Source organism: Rhinolophus sinicus, chromosome 2, assembly GCF_057876585.1.
Source record: "Rhinolophus sinicus isolate RSI-liver-muscle chromosome 2, RSI-T2T, whole genome shotgun sequence".
Lineage (NCBI taxonomy): Eukaryota > Metazoa > Chordata > Mammalia > Chiroptera > Rhinolophidae > Rhinolophus > Rhinolophus sinicus.
In genome coordinates, this window is record NC_142502.1 from 69379807 (window position 1) to 69398634 (window position 18828).

The 18828-nt window shown below is 34.1% G+C and overlaps 1 protein-coding gene across 1 annotated transcript in view; it reads left to right on the plus strand.

Annotated features, from left to right (window-relative positions):
• PHIP (PHIP subunit of CUL4-Ring ligase complex) overlaps positions 1–18828 on the plus strand; it is a 119196-nt gene that overhangs the window by 19832 nt on the left and 80536 nt on the right. Inside the window, exon 7 of the mRNA XM_074333220.2 lies at positions 7431–7591. Within this exon, the coding sequence (XP_074189321.2) occupies positions 7431–7591 (161 nt within the window). The remainder of the gene's footprint in view (positions 1–7430; positions 7592–18828) is intronic.

The window sequence follows — 18828 nt, forward strand, 5'->3', positions numbered from 1 at the left end:
AGCTTAAATAAAATTGATGGCCCTTTGTATTATTTTATGGCTTTAGAATCAAACCAGATGTGAATTCTTTGTATCATATCATTCAATCTATTGTCAAATAGGCAATAGTTATTCTCTGTATGTAGTATAGTATACATTCAAATACTTTAATATACTTAGTCTTTAGGGTTTCCTTTATTATGGTTAAATATACTTAAATTCCTTGTATTTTTATCGCTGGTCCTGTTTTTCTCAGCCTTTGATTTTAAGTTAATCTCTTTAGACAATTCAGATTTTCCATATTGCTCTTTTGAGTTCCTTTTGGTAAATTGAGCTATACTTTATTTAATTAAAAATTAATCAGAATGAATATATACTCAATGTGGAAACTTGGAAAACAGAACGGCTCAAAAATCAGTCCATCTCACTGGTTATCTGCTATTAATACTTTGGCATGTTTCTTTTCAATCTTTTTTTCTAATATTTTGTCTACATAGCCTGCATGGTAAGAGTGCACTCTTTAGAATCAGACTATCTGAATTCAGTCCTGGGCTTTACCTCTGGGAAAGTTACATTTTGTCCTTCAGTTTTCTTATTGGTAAGGAGTATTCCCTTATTGGGAGTACCTTAAAATATGGATGAGGGTTAAATGAGAATATATGTAAAGTGCCTTGAACAGTGCCTAGCATGTAGTAAAGCACTCAGTACATATTAGCCATTTATTTTCCAAACCTGCTACACATCATAATAGTTTCTATAGCCTTTTTTCTCCCCCCATTCTGTACAGTATTGTATTTTGATGTTTACATACATTAATTGCAGCGATAAGCCTTTTTCTATTTTTAGATTCTTGAAGTCCTTCTAGTAAGAACCTCTTTCTAGCTCCAAGCCTTGGTGACTTTTCTTTAGCCATTTTCTCAAGGTATTTGGCTCTTGGAATGCTATATTTTCTCTTTTAGTGAATTATATAGCTATTTTTTTGTGACCTCCACAGTCTCCTTTTCATTAGAACATTTTTATGGTTCTTCAAAATGAATACAATTTTATGTAATTTTACACCTTATCAAATACCTTAATTATCACACAATATATCTGTCTGATAGAAATTCTGAAATTACCAACACCATATATAGACAACTTTTTTGGACTTGGAATGAACTTGGAAGGTCATTTCTATTTAGAAATTGCCCTCTGAGTGCCTGATCATGGACATAGTATTATTTTGTTTGGAAAATTACAGTTGCCCTCTATTTCCAAGGGTTCTGTATCCATGGATTCAGTACTGTACTGAACATGTATAGACTTTTTGTTATTATTTACTGAACAATACAGTGTAACAACTATTTACATAGCATTTACATCGTATTAGGTAATACAAGTAATCTAGAGATGATTTAAAGTATATGGGAGGGTATGTATAGGTTATATGCAAGTACTATGCCATTTTATATTAGGGACTTGAGTATCCGTGGGGGTTCTGGAACCAATACCCTTGTCTAAAGAGGTAAATCAGTTTGGAATTTGTTTTCATACGGTCTTGCTGATATGTTTATTGTTATATTTTTGTAGTTTACTTGGGTTTAGTTTATAGGCTTCCAAACTCTTGTTTTATAGTTACGAGTTATTAATCTTACATTTAGAATGCCTTTATTAACACAGATCATGGAGATTAAAATGAAACCTAGGTACTGATTATCCAGAATTTACTCTCTTGTACTTTAATTTAGGAACTGTTTATGTAGTTATTGATAAATTATAACTACTGTGTTTCCCCAAAAATAAGACCTAGCCGGACAATCAGCTCTAATGCATCTTTTGGGGCAAAAGTTAATATAAAACCCAGTCTTCTTTTACTGTAATATACGACTGGGTATGATATGATAGGATATGATAGGATATGATATGATACCGGGTCTTATATTAATTTTTTGCTCCAAAATACGAATTAGAGCTGATTGTCCGGCAAGCTCTTATTTTCGGGGAAACAGGGTAGTTCTGGGATCCTTCATTTCTGATTGTTAAGGGGGAACAGCTTTCTTACACTGTAGTAGACATTGTATAGACTATTATATTGTTCTTAACAGTTAAAAACATTAACAACAACAACAAAAAAACCTCTACATTTTTGTTAATTCATAGTAATTTAAATTTTTCCCAATTCGTCTTTTTTTAACGATGGTTAATTTTGGTCTTGGATAATTGACTGCAGTTGTACCATGTGTCCTTGTCCATTTTACAAAGTAGTTAGCAGAAGGAGAAAAAATTCTAAAAATTTTTGAGGGAGATAATGGTATTTCTGTTTCAGTTCTTTTTTATTTGCAGAGATTTTATTATGTGTTTTTCTGCTGTCTTAAAAAAGTAGTTACGTGGTTTTTGCAGATGCTCTTTTCTGGCAGCTGCTTATTTTTCCTCCATGAAACTTGATTCAAATGGTACAGGTTTGTATAGTGAGGAAAACTAAGGTAATTATGTTAATCTTTTTTTAAAGTCATCTTCATTGAAAACTTGGTCCCAGAAATAGGAAGAAAGCATCCTATTCCTGGATAGAAAGATGTCAGTTGTTTATAAGTGAATGAAATTGAAGTTATATTTCCAACAAATTTATTTTAAAAAAAACTTTCAGTGATCATCAAGTTAGATAATGAATTATCAAGACAAAGACATCTTAAAATGGATACATAATGAAGACTAATAGCCAGATAAATACTACATCATTAATTACAAAATTAAAGTTTTAAAACTGGCATGTAAATAGACATGCTGTCAGTGACTTGGCACAGAAATATATGTAAAATAATTTACTCACAAATGTAATAAAATAGAGAAGTAAATGAAAAGTCTGGGACAAATGGTTGATTATTTGGGAGAAGAAAAATATCTTTAGAGACTCACTTCATATTGTATACTAAAACTCCAGATATACTAAGGAATTAAGTGAAAAATTGAAGCCACAAAATGTAAAAGAAAATATAAGTGGATATTTATACTGTTGGCTGGTAGGAGGACTTTTTATGTTAAAGAAGTAAAGAAATTATAAAAGAAAGGGAAAATATTGGCTATGTAAAAAAAAAGAAAGGGATAGAATTGGCTATGTAAAATTTGTGAAATCTTGAGATGTCGAAAAAACCAGCATAATATGAAAGCAAAGTATATTGTGGAAAATGCTTCTAGAAATAGGATTGGAGAAATTGAAGTTGAGAGAGAGGTTAACTTCCTTGCAGTCAGCCACAGTGTCAAATTTGAACACAAGGATGTTGAACTTAAAGCCTAGCTCTTACTAGGGAATAGAGTGGAACTGTTAACATGGTGATTATGCGGGAAATCTTTGCAAAATTTTAAAAATGATTCTTTAGGTGCTAGAATTATGGGTTTTTCTTCTGTGTGTTAATTTTCAACATTGAATATGCATTAGTATTATGATTAGAGAAATCCTTGAAAAATAGGTGTGAACTAGGAAAGTGATTTGTGGGAGAATTTGACTTAATCATCCTATTGTCTTGAGAAGTAAAAGATAAGAACCTACTACTGGCTAGATACGTACACAGTTACCTCTGTCTTTAAGAAATTGTGGCCTTTTGTTTATCTCAATAATTAGTTCTGTAGACTTGTGTACATAGATTTTGTTTCAGAGACTGTTCTGAATGATTTGCTACGAATGACACTTGAAGAGACTGGTATTTGAGATGGATAACAGTGATTTCTGGAATGTTTATTTCATTTACTGGTCTATTTACTAGGAAAATTGAGTAAATATGTTTACTTCTCCCTTTCCTTCCAAATTAAATCCATTTAGCATGACAGTTGAAATGAAGAACTATTTAGAGATACATATTTTGCATCTATAATCTGTATGGTAAAGAAATCCTTCATTTTTGTTTTATTCCTAAACCTAGTTGTTTTATTCACATGTAATTTATTCATTAAATTCACCAAATATATATTGATCTTCTAAGTGCCAGATACCATTGTCAGCTCTTAGATTAATCAAAGAACAAAACAGACAAAATTTTGCCAGTATGGAGCTTATTATGCTATAGTGGGGGAAAGCAGGAAATAGTGAACATAATAAACAAATAAATGTATAACATCAGGTGATAAGTGATGGAAAAAGAACAAAGAGCTGCATAAAGGTGGATTAGGAGTTATGAGTGGTGGTAAGCAACGGGTTGCAATTTTCAATTGACTGATCACGTTAGGCATCTAACCTGATGTGCTAAGACATCTGAGAAAAGAAGGTCAAAGGGAGTTAGCCAGCCATGTGGGAGTGATATTCAAACCAGAGATAACAGCCAATGCAAAAACCCTAAATTAGGAGCATACCTGATGTGTTGGAAGAATGTGCAAGATTAGAGTGGCTGGAGCAGACCAGGTAAGGGGTAAGAAGTAGCAGGTGAGGTCAGAGAGGTAATGGGAGACCAGATTATGCAGGGCGTTGGTAGACTGATGTGTAATGAATTTGTTATTCTGAATGAAATGAAGAATATTGCAGTTTTGAGCAGAAGAGTCATGTTGCTGGGCGACCAATTAGGTTGCTTTTGAAATTCACTACAGTCTTACGAGAAGAGGTGACATTTTAACTGGTACTGGAGGGTAAGAATTTGCCAAGTGAAGAAAATAGACATTTGCTTTGTCAGGCTTAATTTAAGAATATTTCCCATCACCATACTTATGAAAATAAATGTACTTTTAAACCAAAGCCATATATGCTACTTGATTTAAGGTTAAACTATTATAATATCATATAAAGACCTTATTCCTTTGTGACCTCTTATATCTGTTTCACCATGCTCGTTTAGAAAATTGATGTTCTAGTTTAATAAAATTTAAGGAGTTCCTATAGTCCAAGAGACATTTCCCTTTTACTCAAAAATCCAATTAGTCTATTAACAATTTCTTTAGAAAGTGAATAATTGCCATTTGCCTTTCTGCCATAAAACTATAAATTAAATTGAATCATCTTTGTATCTTATTATTAACTACGATTCATTTATATACTTTTTAATTTAAAAGGTTCTACACTCAGTTGTAGGAAATATGAATAAGATAGATTTTCTATCCTTAAACTACTTAAGATCTGATAAGGAAGATAGACATTATGCAAACGGTGTAGTAAAAGAAAATGTGAGTTCACTAAATGGGAGTCCTAGACCATCCTCTTCTCAACCTTTGTAAAAATTCTCTACCTTTTCGATCTCGTCAGACCTTCTTCAAATTCAGCCTCCTCAGTTGAACTTGCACTGTTGAACCATACTTACATTTTCTTTTCTAACTCCCTGTATCCAGTATGAATTACCAACTCATAACCTGGAAACTGCATACTGCTCTCTGTAGGTCGTGTATTATAGGAATGTTGCACAGGTTTGTAATTTGATTGAGAAGGTCTCTGCTGGGTACCTTCTCCCCTTAGGAAACAGTCAGAGTGTAGATATTCAGTAGTTAATTGGTAATGAAGCGTAACAAAAGATAGTGTGGAAAATAGTTTGAACTATAAGTATTTTTCACTTACTGTAATGTTTCTGGAAAGTTTTACTTGAAAAGTTGACTGTAAAGTAACTTTTCGAAAAGGCTAGTCTCTTTTTCAGTTGACTCCCAAAATGTATAATTCCAGTTTAGGTAAAGATTCGGTGAAAACTGTTTAAGAGAGCAGTAGCATTTTCTCTCTTTACTTAAGGGAAGTATTTTTTGCTTAGAAAATTCTTCATGTATTCTGATTTTCAAATGGTCTTCATAACAAATTCATGTTTAAAAATTCTGACATATTCAAGTTCTTGATCATCATTAAAATAGTAGTTTTGATATTGTAATTATCTCTAACAATCATTTTTTATACCTGAACAATGTTAAATATTTTAAGAAAACTTGACATTTTGAGAATTTTGTAAATTTTCTATGGTGGGAATTAAACTACATCTTGGCAACACTGTCAGTGTTTGTGTTATATGTCATCACTTTCCTGCAGAACTGACAGGTAAAGTAAGCCTGAGACATCATTGATCCTTAGTGTTTAAGATCATTTGTATCAGGACAATTGATGTCTGTGGTTTTGTGTGACTCTTGCTCTAAATCAGTTTGGAGCCAAAACACTAGAGGAGTATGTCTTTTACCAGGCCATTTCTGTGCATAAAGAAAAATGTATCAGGGCTGATTAGAAACTTATTGAATCACTGTTAGGTTATAGTACTAATATAACCAGCTTAAGCCTAAATATGTTGATTCACAGTTGTTACAGCTTATCTTAGATATTCTTAGATGTTGAAATATTGTTGCATAAAACTAACAACAAGAGAGATACTCTATTAGACTATAAAATGATTGATGTAGTAAAAGAACAGATAAGCATAATGTAATTATTCCTTGAAATATTGCTTTAGAATCTGCAAAACATTTTTCAATATATCACCTCACCAGTACTCAAATTTTTTAAAAATATGCAAACATTTATTGTATATAGATTTAAAAAATACTGATATTCTTTATGATACAGCTGAAATATTTGTATTTTATCAACTTTAATTGCTAGGCTCTAAATCTAGGTTGAATGGTGTTTTTGTATATATTTTTAATTTTCTTTGGGACTAAATTCAAGTGAGAAACTAGTGCTTGCTGTCCATCTAGTACTAGATGGCAGTCACGCAGAAAAAAATCCTTACATTAAAAAATAATCTATTGGTGAATAATGTACCTGTAGATCAGCCGGCATATATTTATTGAGCACCTACTTTGTCCATCATTAACAGTATAGAAAATAAGTACAATCATAATTTAGATGGAAGAGAATATTTTGGGCTGGAGTCAGCATATCAGGCTTTGGAGTAGAAGATAAATTTCAGTCATATCTTGAAAAATCGTTAAAAGGGGTGAGTTGAAAAAAGAGCAAATAGGTTCTAGAGAAGGTATCATTATACAGTTGTTTTGCAAGATCCCCAGTTTAATTATTTTTCAAAATAATGCAATGAGTTATTTGTCTCATTTTTTTGTAAAGTGTTTTAAAACATCATTTAGCATGTCAAATTTGGAGTGTTCAGGAGTTGTTGGTTGATGAAAAGTAAAAATCACTGGATCCAGTTTTAACTGCTTTTGTAAGAAAGCCTATCTCATTTTAAAGAAGTAATATCTCATAAAATGATTTTGGTTTCAAAGAGCCCTGGCCAGAAAATACAGAAGTCTGAATTTTAATCCTAGCTTCGTGCTTTATTTACTTTGTGACTTTAGACAGGTCATTTAATTGAATTTGTAAAATGAGGATAAAAGTACCTAACTTAACTTTTTTCAGGTGAAATAACGTGGTTTTATTGGTTGTTTTGGAGACATTTAACTGGCAACCATATACATTAGAAAGCACCTTTATTTTTACCAACACGTGAGAAATTAGAATATGTGAATTCTTAAGAGATGATAATTAAGAAAATTAATCTGAATTATATTCATTTTTCCCCTTTTCTCTTTGGTAGCGGATACTTTGTTTTCAAGGAGGCTGAATGGGAAATACAGGCTTGAGCGACTTGTTCCAACTGCAGTATATCAGCACATGAAAATGCATAAACGAATTCTTGGACACTTGTCGTCTGTGTACTGTGTAACTTTTGATCGAACTGGCAGACGGATATTTACTGTAAGTAATTTTTAAAATGTCTTAATTCATGTGAGGAATTGAAGAAACATTGCTTATAGTTGAACTTCAGATAAAACCGTTTTCCTTTAGTGAAAAACTGGAAATTTAGGTAATTTAGCTTATTAACAGAAGCTTTTACTTAAGGCTTCACTTTATCCAAATTTGGAAAATTCCTGAAAGACATATTATAGCACAGTCACAGCTATATTATAGTCCTGCATCATGGAGAATTCAGCCTTATATCAAATATATAGTTTGACATTTTGTAAAATGTCAAACCATAATTTTAATTTTAAACCAAGGACATTTCCAAAGTGTATTAATAAGCAAATTAGAACAGATTATTAAATGTACCTTATTATATTATCTGTAGACAACCACTTGCTAGTCTATGGGAAAATTTCCTTAAAATAGTGATAGAAAAAATTCTGAGCATATCTAATATGCTTTGCTTATTAACTTTTTTCCTTAACACCTCATTCTTTATCTGATGTATTCAAAGAGGCTCTTGGAGATTATTTGTCATTGCTTCTTTTACCTTGTTGAATGGAGAAAAGCACAGATTTTCAGCTTCAAGTAAGAAAATTACTGTTGGAAATATATTAGTTTATTTTTAGGTGCCTTAACTATTGTATCCACTAAGGGTAATACTTATACACTAATATGATTGTACTTAAAATTAAATACCACCCTGTGGGCTAAAGGTAGTGCACTCATTCACATAGCCCTTACTTTCCTTTGAAATAAGAAAATGGGAAATGGAAGTTAAAATGGAAATTCTTATCTCTGTCTTTGAAGAGAGCAGTTGCAAATTTTACACAATTTAGATAATTATAGATTTCTCTTTTAAGTAAACATGCTTGTAAACTGAGATTTATTTATGTCTACTTTTTCTCTACTTACACACCCAGTCATCTGTAAAACAGTTAAACAGCAGGATGTAGGAAAAGATTTTTATACATATCTTTTCCCTGGCTCTAACCCACTTAAGGCATTTGCAGATCATTTCCTACCTTATATTCTCTCCCCTTTCACCTTCTCTTTTATCTCCATTGTTCTTCATGAAGCAAGATAAAAGTGAAATATTTTACATTTCTGACAGTGGAGAATAGGAATCTGTATATTTGCTAAAGTGTTTAATATACCTGTAAAAGTAATTTGCTCTCAATAATGGAAAATTACATTGAGCCTTTTCAGGTTCAATATACTAATACCTAAATTCAACTCTCAATACAAAGTTACTTAGGCATTTTTAATGTTTAAAAGAATTTTCAAAAATAGTAATAAACTGAAGTAATGAGAAAGAGGCATTACATTGTGTTTGTACTTCATTTTGGTGAGTGTAAAGTATGCCATTGCATTGAGATTATAAAAAATGTTTCAACTTTTTACTTAATTTTTTTTTGTTTGTGAAGTACCTTGTGGGAATTCTTTCTTTAAAAATAATGAGGATGGTAAGCATTTGGTTGTTGTGCTTTATGAAGCATTGCGTGTGTTTTGATTTGAATTAGGTATGTAATCTAGAGTTTTCTGAGGGGAAATGCAGTGAAATAGTATGCTTTTGCTATCTCGTAAATTTTGTTAGCGTGGTAGGTACAGAATTGAAAGATGGAAAGAGCCCCACTCTAAACTAGCAGTTGTTAGCAAACTACTACCCTGGGTCAAATCTAGCTTGCCACCTGTTTTAGTAAATAAAATTTTATTCAAACACAGCCATGCTCAGTTGTTCATGTATTGTTTATGGTTACTTTTATTCTGCAACAACAGAGTTGAGTAGTTATGAGTGCAAAGCCTAAAATAATTATTTGGCCCTATAGAGAAAAAATTTGCAGCCCCTGTTGCTATTCCTACTTTTAAGAACATATGATTTCGGGAACAGAAATGATACGTGAAGAAGAAGCTGTTTTCAGATTATTTTCCTTTAGTTGAAGATGCATAAAGAGAAAAAAATGATCACTGTATTATTTTATATGGTCTCACCAAGAATCTGAAAATTTTGATGTTTTTACATAGGTGATAGTATTAATTATGCCAAAGTCACTCTCATACGTACTTTTTTACTGGTAATTTGCAGTTAGATTCCAACTTGTGATAAAAATGGCAAAGATATGAGAGCACTGTTATTTCAAATTTTCTTTTATTTTTATGATTATCATCTCAAGTGGCTGGTAGGGTACACATGTGTTCACTGTTTATACCATATAAAGTGGGATGGCTGTTGGGTTTTCCCTTGTTCCATTGGGAACACACTAGCCACTGACTAATGATTTGAAAAATCAGCCTTGAAAACTGATAAAGTTAAGGCTTTAGGATAGTAGATCATGAATGATCAATAAAAGATTCTTGTGAGAGAGCACACTTAGTATTTATTGGAATAACAATTCAGTAATAGATCAACTGGTATTTCCTATTTATGTATCTGGTATCTTAAGATCTTGCACGTTTATTACTAAGGTTCTTATGTAGATATGTTTGAAAACTTTTTCCAAGGGACTAATTCTCTTGAGTCCTTTCTGAATAGGAACAGCCAGAGGCAGTATAGATAGCACGGGTTAAGAGCATCAGCTTGGCATTAGGGGCTCTTAGTTCAACTCACACTTCCTTGTAGTGCAGTTTGGACAGCTGACCTCACCCCTTTAATCTTCAGTTTCTCATCTCTTAAAAAAAGAGGGAGGGGAATAGACAAAAGTACCAACTCCATGGGAGTTTTGTGGAATTACATGAAATAATGCATAAAATTAGTATAGAACAAGATATATATATAGTAAGCAGTCATTAAGTTTTACCTGCTGCTATTAATTTTATAGTTTTAAATAAATCTTACCCATTTTATTTTCTTATCCAACTAAGATCTTATTTATAAATGGTATACAAGATTTAAACTGAAATCATTATAATTGATAAATTCTATATTAGGATAATTTGCCAGTATTTTGTACTAGAAATATTTTAATAATAGATGTTTCCTAGTAGAATAGTGAGAAGAATCTAGGGAGGAAGAAAGCATAATTACCAAATCAGACTTGCTCTTCTCTCTTAGGTTTTAAACTTTTGTGCGTGATTTCAGAATCATTGCCTCAAATAATATTTACCAAAGAAAAGCAAAGTTAGTTATCTCTCAGGAAGAAGCCATTTGCTCAAAATACCAAAGTATGTTGAGGACCATATAAAAAGATATTTCCCCCCATTTCAGAAACAAAATGTATCTCTCTTTTCAAATTAAGGCAAAGGAACATAAAATATTTTCCTAGATGTCGTATGCTATAGTAAAGACTATGAGGTTATGTGCATTCCTTTAACAAACATCAGTCTTTTAGGAGCCACCGTTCTAAACACTTAGGATATAGAAATGAAAGACATAGTATCTGACCCAGGAAAGTTCATAGATGGTCAAAAAATAATATTGATACAATGCCATAAGATAGAGTTTGCATAAGAAACTGAGATGTAGGAGAGAGGGACCTAATCCAGTGTGTAGTAGGTAATGGTAAGAGAAACTTTCTAGAGAAGTGGCAGCTGAATTGAGCTAGATATTGCAGACTCAGGGAAAGACATTTATAAACTGTGAGAAAATGTAATATGCAATTCTGTATTATTGATATGACAAAGAATAAATATGGATTTATCATTAAGCATGAGCTAGAAATGGTGGGGGACAAAATCATCAAGGTTTTTTTTTGACATATTAAGGAGAGTTTCTTTCCCCTGAAGGCAATGGAGAGAAAATGACAAATTTAGACAGAAGAGAGAGTAGAATTTCTCTTTTTAATGATCCCTTTGGCATTATTAAATAGGATGGATTGAAACTAAGTCCATATACGGAGGAATTCGTTCCTGGCAGTGATCCATGAAAGAAATCATCAGGGCTTGAACAGAGCAACAGTGGAAGTAGGGATGGAAATAACAGATTAAAAGTAGAATCTCTAGGATATAAGAAATTCATTTGAATATAGGGAGGAATTAAGAGTGAACAGTATCGGATGACATGTTTTTAACTTGTGTGACTGGTTAGAAAGTTCTGTCACTTACTATGGGTAGGGATTTAAGTGAAGAAGTTTGTGAGGGTAGGACATGTTGAATTTGAGATACTCATGAGGATAGCTAAATAGAAATGTTCAACAGGCAGTGGGAGTTCAGCAGTGAGATATAGGCTAGAAGATTCAGCTTGGGAATCAGTGAATATGAAAATTAACTATGTATGTAATGAAGGAAGCCTGAAAATTCAGCTTTAAAAGCAGGCCAAAGACAAGGAGAGCTGCCTAAGAGGCCAGAGAAAAATTTTTTAAAAAGTAGTGTCTTACAATCCAAATGGTTAGTATTTCATGAAAGATGGAAGCCTAAAGTAAAATTACAACTGAAAGACATCTTTTGAATTTGGCAAGACTATTAATGACCTTGACAAAAAAAAAAAAAATTAGGGATAGGAGTGAGATTACAATGCTCAAGACTCAGGAGGGACTAGGAATTGAAAAACGGAAGAGACTTAATCTATACTTATCTTCCAAAAGCTTGACAGTTAAAAAAAAAGATAGTCTGTTTTCTGAATATGGAGCACTACCGTTGAACTTCATATTTCCATTATATTTTCCTACTATGTTGCAAAAAAATTGTTTAGATGTCTGTCTCTATTAAGTTGTGAGCTTCTTAATAGTAAAGATTTTTTCTTAAACCTTTTTGGGACTGTATTGCCTTACAGAGTATCTGGTGCATACCGTAGGCATACGTACAGCAAATGATGAATGAATCAACTAGTCAGAGGGAAAAAAAATGTCCTTTTTGCAAGAAACTTACTCTATTGGGGAAATACATATAAATGTCTGTAGGACAAAATCCCTTCTTTGCTTCATTTACAGTGGTTATTTTCTGTACTCCAAACTTGCAAAGCCCATTTATGACTTAGAGACTTTGTACTAGCTATTCCTTTTGCCTGGAATTATCTTTTCCCAAAATATTCCTGTGGCTGATTACTAGCAGTTCTCTGTTCAAATACCACTTTCTTAGAGTCTCTTCCCTGACTACCTTCCCTCCCCATGCTCCACCGTTGTCTGTCTCATTATTGAATTTTTCTTACAATATGTTTCACTCTCTGGAGTTCTTATTTTTAAAATTTGTTTTTTATTGTATCTTTTACTAAGCTCCGTGAAGACAGAGACCTTGACAATTTGAATGGATCCTGAGGATTGAATGGCAGTTTTATAAATACTGATTTCCCAACCTACCTAGGTGTGTGTCCTCATTTTAGAGAAATACACCCTGCAATATTTAGAAGTGATGAGGCATCAAGTCTGCGGACTGCTGTTAAATGGTACAGCAAAACAGTAGTGGTAGAGTGTGTGTGTGTGTGTGTGTGTGTGTGTGTGTGTGTGAGAGAGAGAGAGAGAGAGAGAGAGAGAGAGAGAGAGAGAGCTAGAAAGATAGGAAGGGAAGAAAGGTGGTGATGGAGCAAATGTAGTGAATTGTTAACAGTTGATGAATCTGGGTGATGGAGATTTGGAAGACATTGGTGCTATTCTTGAAAACTCTAAGTTTGAAATTTAAAATTAGTTTTTTAAAGTGCATGAGAGGTAGTGTAGGAATGATGGTGAATATTCAGTAGGTTTGTTAGTAATGGAAAGGGGAGCTAGAGTATGGTAATTCATAAGATAAATTTGTGAAAAATGGTGTGAGTGAAGGGGCAGGAACTAGGAGAACCTGACTTTAAAGATATGAGGAGATAATTCATATGCACTGGTCTTTAAGGAGGATAGATAGATCAATAGAAAGGTGAACATGGGATGTATAAAGAGCAATTTATTTTGACTATATTTAGTTAATTGGATTCACAATGAACAGATCCTACTTGTCCATATGAAATATTTTATCTGCTAAGAGTCTTGGTTAGGAAATGAGATTAGGTTTTAGAGGTGAGTGATAAAGCCTGGTAACAGGAAAAGAGTGACGAAGAGAGACCAGTTAGGGATAAAAATGATTGCTAATTAGCCTTACCCCCCCCCCCCCCCCAATAAATAGTGGATTCATGAATTTGCAATGTTGCGGATTTAGTATGCTTATCTTTTCTGTAACGGTCCTTGGCATCCTGGGAGCAGAATCGGATCAACTGATGATTAGACTCATACAAGGTTAGTCATTGGTGGTGTAAGTGGACCGGGAGTGAGAAAATTGGGCATGTGTTGAAATGTTTGACAGTGAAGTTTAGGATAATTTGTAAGGGAAATGAAACAGATCTGATAGATTGGTAAGAAAGAAAAATCAATCTTTTCTTGAAAAAAGCATTGAAGTAAATTTAGATTGTAAGCAATTTTTATCTGCCTGAAGGGCAGGGTACTTTTTAGCTTGAATAAGAAAATGACCTTGTAGCATACATAATAGTATACGTGACATTTTTGGCATTTAATTCTGTTTGTTCTAATGACATCAAGAGATGAAATGTGACATATAAAGCTATGTGGTAATACCAAGAAAAATTAGAGTTTGCTTTGTTGCTTCTGCCAAGGAACATCAAATTCTCCAAGATACAAGTTAAAAAATTAAATAATTTCTTTATTTTCATGTCAAGGTAATAATCTTTGGTTGGTCTTCACAATTGATGCTTCTCTTAGTAGGGAAAGGTTTACAGATCTTTGTAATTTTTTTTTTTTTTTTTTTAATGTGTAAGCAGGGTTTATTAGTGATACGTTCTCAGGGAACAGAACAGGCCTAGGTGAGGAGCGGGGAGAGAGAGAGAAGCCTAGGCCTCTGGTATTAGTGATAACGTTCTTGGTAAAGACAACGGGCTTAGCCGAGGTGGGAGAGAGCAGCATAGGCTCCCGGTATTAGTGAGAGAGACAGAGAGAGAACGAGACAGAGACAGGGAGTGAGACAGAGAGAGCAAGACAGAGAGAGAGCGCGGGTGAGAGGGTGAGAGAGAGCTTTATAATTTTAAGGTAATCTGAGCAGAAGTAACCTGCTGTAATGTTTCCAAATTTGTGTAGTTTTCTACTTGCAGAAGTCAACCATTCTTTGTCATTTACTGTTCCATCCTGTAAAGTACTTTCTCTAGCTTTTAGTTTAAATAAATCCACAAGTAAATAGTTCAGTTAAACCCTTTAAAACTCGACTTTCAGAAACTATTAAATTTGGGGGGTATAGATAGACTTTAGGTTCTGCTTTAGTTTTCACATAGAATTTAAGTGACTCAAAGCCCTGTGTCTGAAGTTGTTTCATAATGTTTTCAAATAAGTAGGTAGGACATTTTTTTTAGAGATAGAGAATTTTGATACCCAAGTACATGATAAAGTAGAAAATGTCACAGAAACTTGTGGAGCTTTTCTTTACCGGAATACCAAAGCCAGATGCGTACCAGATGTTGCCTAAGCATTTTCTATGGAGAATGTCAATATTTGTTTTTATTTATCTGATTTTTACCTCAAACTTTATTTTGAAAGTAAACTTTGCAATTTCCGAAAGGGATTCACAAAATAGCAACTTTTTTTGGATAGACAAAAAGAAAGGAACTGCCCACAATGTTACATCCTGTTGTATGCTGGAAGGAAAGGTCATTGGTGTCACTATCTCCATAGTCTACTTAAAAGTATTAAAAGAAATAACAGTGATTCCGAAGTATCTGATTCAAGTTGCTTTCTTTATCCCAGGCTAAGGAGTATTGATTGTCTTAAAGGCACAGGGTTTTATCATTGTATGCATGGCTTCTTTAGGTGTGGTGGTGGACTAAGCAAATTTATAGGTACTTCAAACTAAATTCTTCTGCTTAGGCAAATCTAATGTTTGTTTAAGTCCCACCCCCAGGCCTTTTCACAATATCTACATTGTTTTTTCAGGATACAGATAAGGTACTTTTTTCAGCTTCCTTGACTTTGTTGTTACATTGACAAGATGTCTTGATGTTTTAGAAAAAAAGGCACTGTTAATTTGGTGTCACATTTTGTTTGGGGATTTAAGTAAACTAAAGCTACACATTCTTTTTGTTGTAATTTTTTTTCAGTTTATGCTAGTTTTAATAACATACTAATGAGCACTCTTTCACAATAATTATGATAGTTTTACATTTCTGAAAAATGAAACTAGTGATCCACAGCTGTCTTATGTTTTCCTTGGCATTAAACACTGGCTTAATATTTTAATTTAATTTAAAAGTAAATTCCAAAAAAAGTATTTTCAACTTTGCACCTAGCTAGCTCATGGTTTTCTTAAAAGTTATCGTGGCTAAAATAGTATGGTGACCATGTCTTGTCTACTTAAAATTCTTTAGTAGCTACCTCACCAGGTCATTCAGACTCCTTAACAGACATTTACAACTGTTATCTTCCTCAGATGAAACCTCTTCTGCTAATTTCTTGTTATTTCCACTTAGATTTTCTACTCCCAACTTTTCTCACCATGCCAATCCTCAGTCCTAGCAGCAACATGTAGATATTACTCGAAACAGAATTGACAACACAGAAATTAAACCCACATATACACGGGCAAATAATTTTGAGCAATAGACCCAAGAACATACAATGGAGAAAAGAAAGTCTCTTCAATAAATGGTACTGGGAAAATTGGAAAGTCACATGCAAAAGAATGAAACTAGACTGCTGTCTGTCACCATACACCAAAATTAACTCAAAATGGATCAAAGACATAAATATAAAACTTGAAGTAATAAATTGCATAGAAAAAAGCATAGGTACTAAACTTCAAGACCTTGGGTTTAGAAGGATTTTATGAATTTGACATCAAAGGCAAAGGGAGTGAAAGCAAAAATAAATAAATGGGACTATATCAAACTAAAAAGCTTCTGCACAGCAAAAGAAACCATCAATAAAACAGTGGCAACCAGCTGAATGGGTGAAGATATTTGCAAACAATACCTCTGATAGGGAGCTAATTTCTAAAATATATAAAGAACCCAGACAACTCAACAACAACAAAAAACCAAACAATCCAGTTAAAAATGGGCAGAGGACCTGAACAGTGTCGTGCGGGGGACCCTGCTCACTGCGCCATTTTTCAGGCGGGGCGGCCTGCGGGGTCTCTGCTCCCGCTCCCCACACAAGAACGCAGAATATGGTGAGGCCAAAAAGGAACACCCATGGAGCCATAGGTAGGGGAGTCATACCACTATAGTCTCACTGGAGGCTGGGCCCACCGGACGCACGACCTGCTGTCCGCCTTTCCGCCAACCGACCGACGACTCTCCTCCACTCTCCTCGGCTCTGTTCCTCTACTCTCTTCTGCTCTCCTCTACTCTCCTCCACTCTCCTCGGCTCCTCGGCAATCCTTGGCTCTTCTCGGCAATCCTCGGCTCTCCTCGGCAATCCTCGGCAGTCCTCGGCTCTCCTCCGTAGCCGCAGCAGTTATACCAGCGGCCAATGGGCTAACCGGCCACAGCCAACGGCCAATCAGCCACAGCCGACAGCCATCCACTACCCGAGCCAGCACCTTTCCACGTGAGGCCAAGAGCCTGTAAACTACTTTCTGGGGCTCTGTCCCCACAACAGACACTTCTCCCAAGAAGACATACAAATGGCCAACAAATACATGAAAGGATGTTCAACTTCACTAGTATAAAGGAAATGCAAATCAAAAACACAGTGAGATACCACTGCACACTGGTTAGAATGGCTTTTATCAAGAAGACAAGTAATAGTATTGGGAGAAGCTGTGGAGAAAAAGGAGCCCTCGTACACTGCTGGTGGGAATGTAATTGGTCTAGCCACTTACGGAAAACAGTATGGAAGTTCCTCAAAAAATTAAGACTAGAATTACCATATGATAGCAGTCCCTCCTCTGGGTATCCAAAAAATTTGAAAATATCCATAAAGATACATATATTCCTGTGTTCATTGCAGCATTACTCACGGTGCCCAAAACATAAAAACTGCCAAAGTTTTTTTCGATAGATGATTGGATAAAGATGTGGTACATATGTACAATGGAATATTACCCAGCTATAAGAAAATATGCAATACTGCCATTTGCGACAACATGGATGGATCCTGAGATTATCATGCTTAGCAAAATAAGTCAGAGAAAGTCGAGAACCATATGGTTTCACTCATGTGGGATATAAAACTGAAGCAACAAATGAACAAGACAAACAAAAACTCATAGACACAGACAATAGTGTTTACCAAAGGGCAAGTGGGGGAGGGGAGAGGTACAAGAGGGTAAAGGAGGTCACATATATGGTAATGGAAGGAGAACTGACTCTAGGTGGTGAACATACAATGCAATGTATAGGTGATGTATTATAGAATTGTACACTTGAAACCTGTATAATTTTACTAACCAATGTCACCCCAATAAATTTAAGTAAAAAAAATGACTCTTGTTTTCCCCTAAGCATTGGAACTTTGCTGAAAAAATTTGACAGCTGAGGTTTTCTAAAACCATGTTATCCTATTTTAGCAGGACTTCCACTGTTGCTCACAGACATTTCCCCCTTTTTTCTTACTGCTCTTCACTGTATTTCTAAACTTTCTTGTTTTGGTTCCTTTTGTTTTCCGCTTCCCCCTTTTTAGGAAATAATCCTCAGATATTTGTTTTACATACTAAGGTTAGAATCATCTAATTTCTTAACTGTTTACTTTAAAATTGCTATGTCTACCATTCCTCTCTTGCCTTCATACATCTTAGAAGCCTATGTATCTCCTGTCCAAGGCCAACCCCTGTGCCTTTGTGTTTGATCTCATTCCTTTCACCATTAACATAGCATTGTTTTTATTTTAATGTTCACAACTCTTTTTAACATTTTGTTTGAAAGACTATAATGTCCTACTCTTTGGTTTATTATTGACCTTACTAACATTTGAAGTGGGCTTGTTGGAAGAAAGTTTGTCTGTTAAATTCTGCTCTACAGTTTGGTCTTTTTTGAAAGAATTTTATCAATTTTTAATTCATCTTTTCACATTCAATTTAAACACGTTTATAGTGCTTTTAAAAATGTTTTCCCAGTAAATTTAATTTTTCTTCTGCATTCCTTTTCGGTTATTTATGTATATTTCTGATAGTCATTTTGAAATAACTTAGTTGAATTGTCAGATCATCTTTAGTTTCACATTCCCATAAAAATAAATTAATGATCATAATTAATGTTGCATGAAATAGAAATTGCTTAAGGATGCTTTAGAGTTCTGTTTGAAATTCTGCCGGTTCTGGGGAGCAGGGGTAAGGGTGGAGACAGCACACTATTGGTCATGGGAGAGAGTAGTAAAGAGAGATTTCCCTGAAAGGGCAAAGATTTGTCTCCTTCA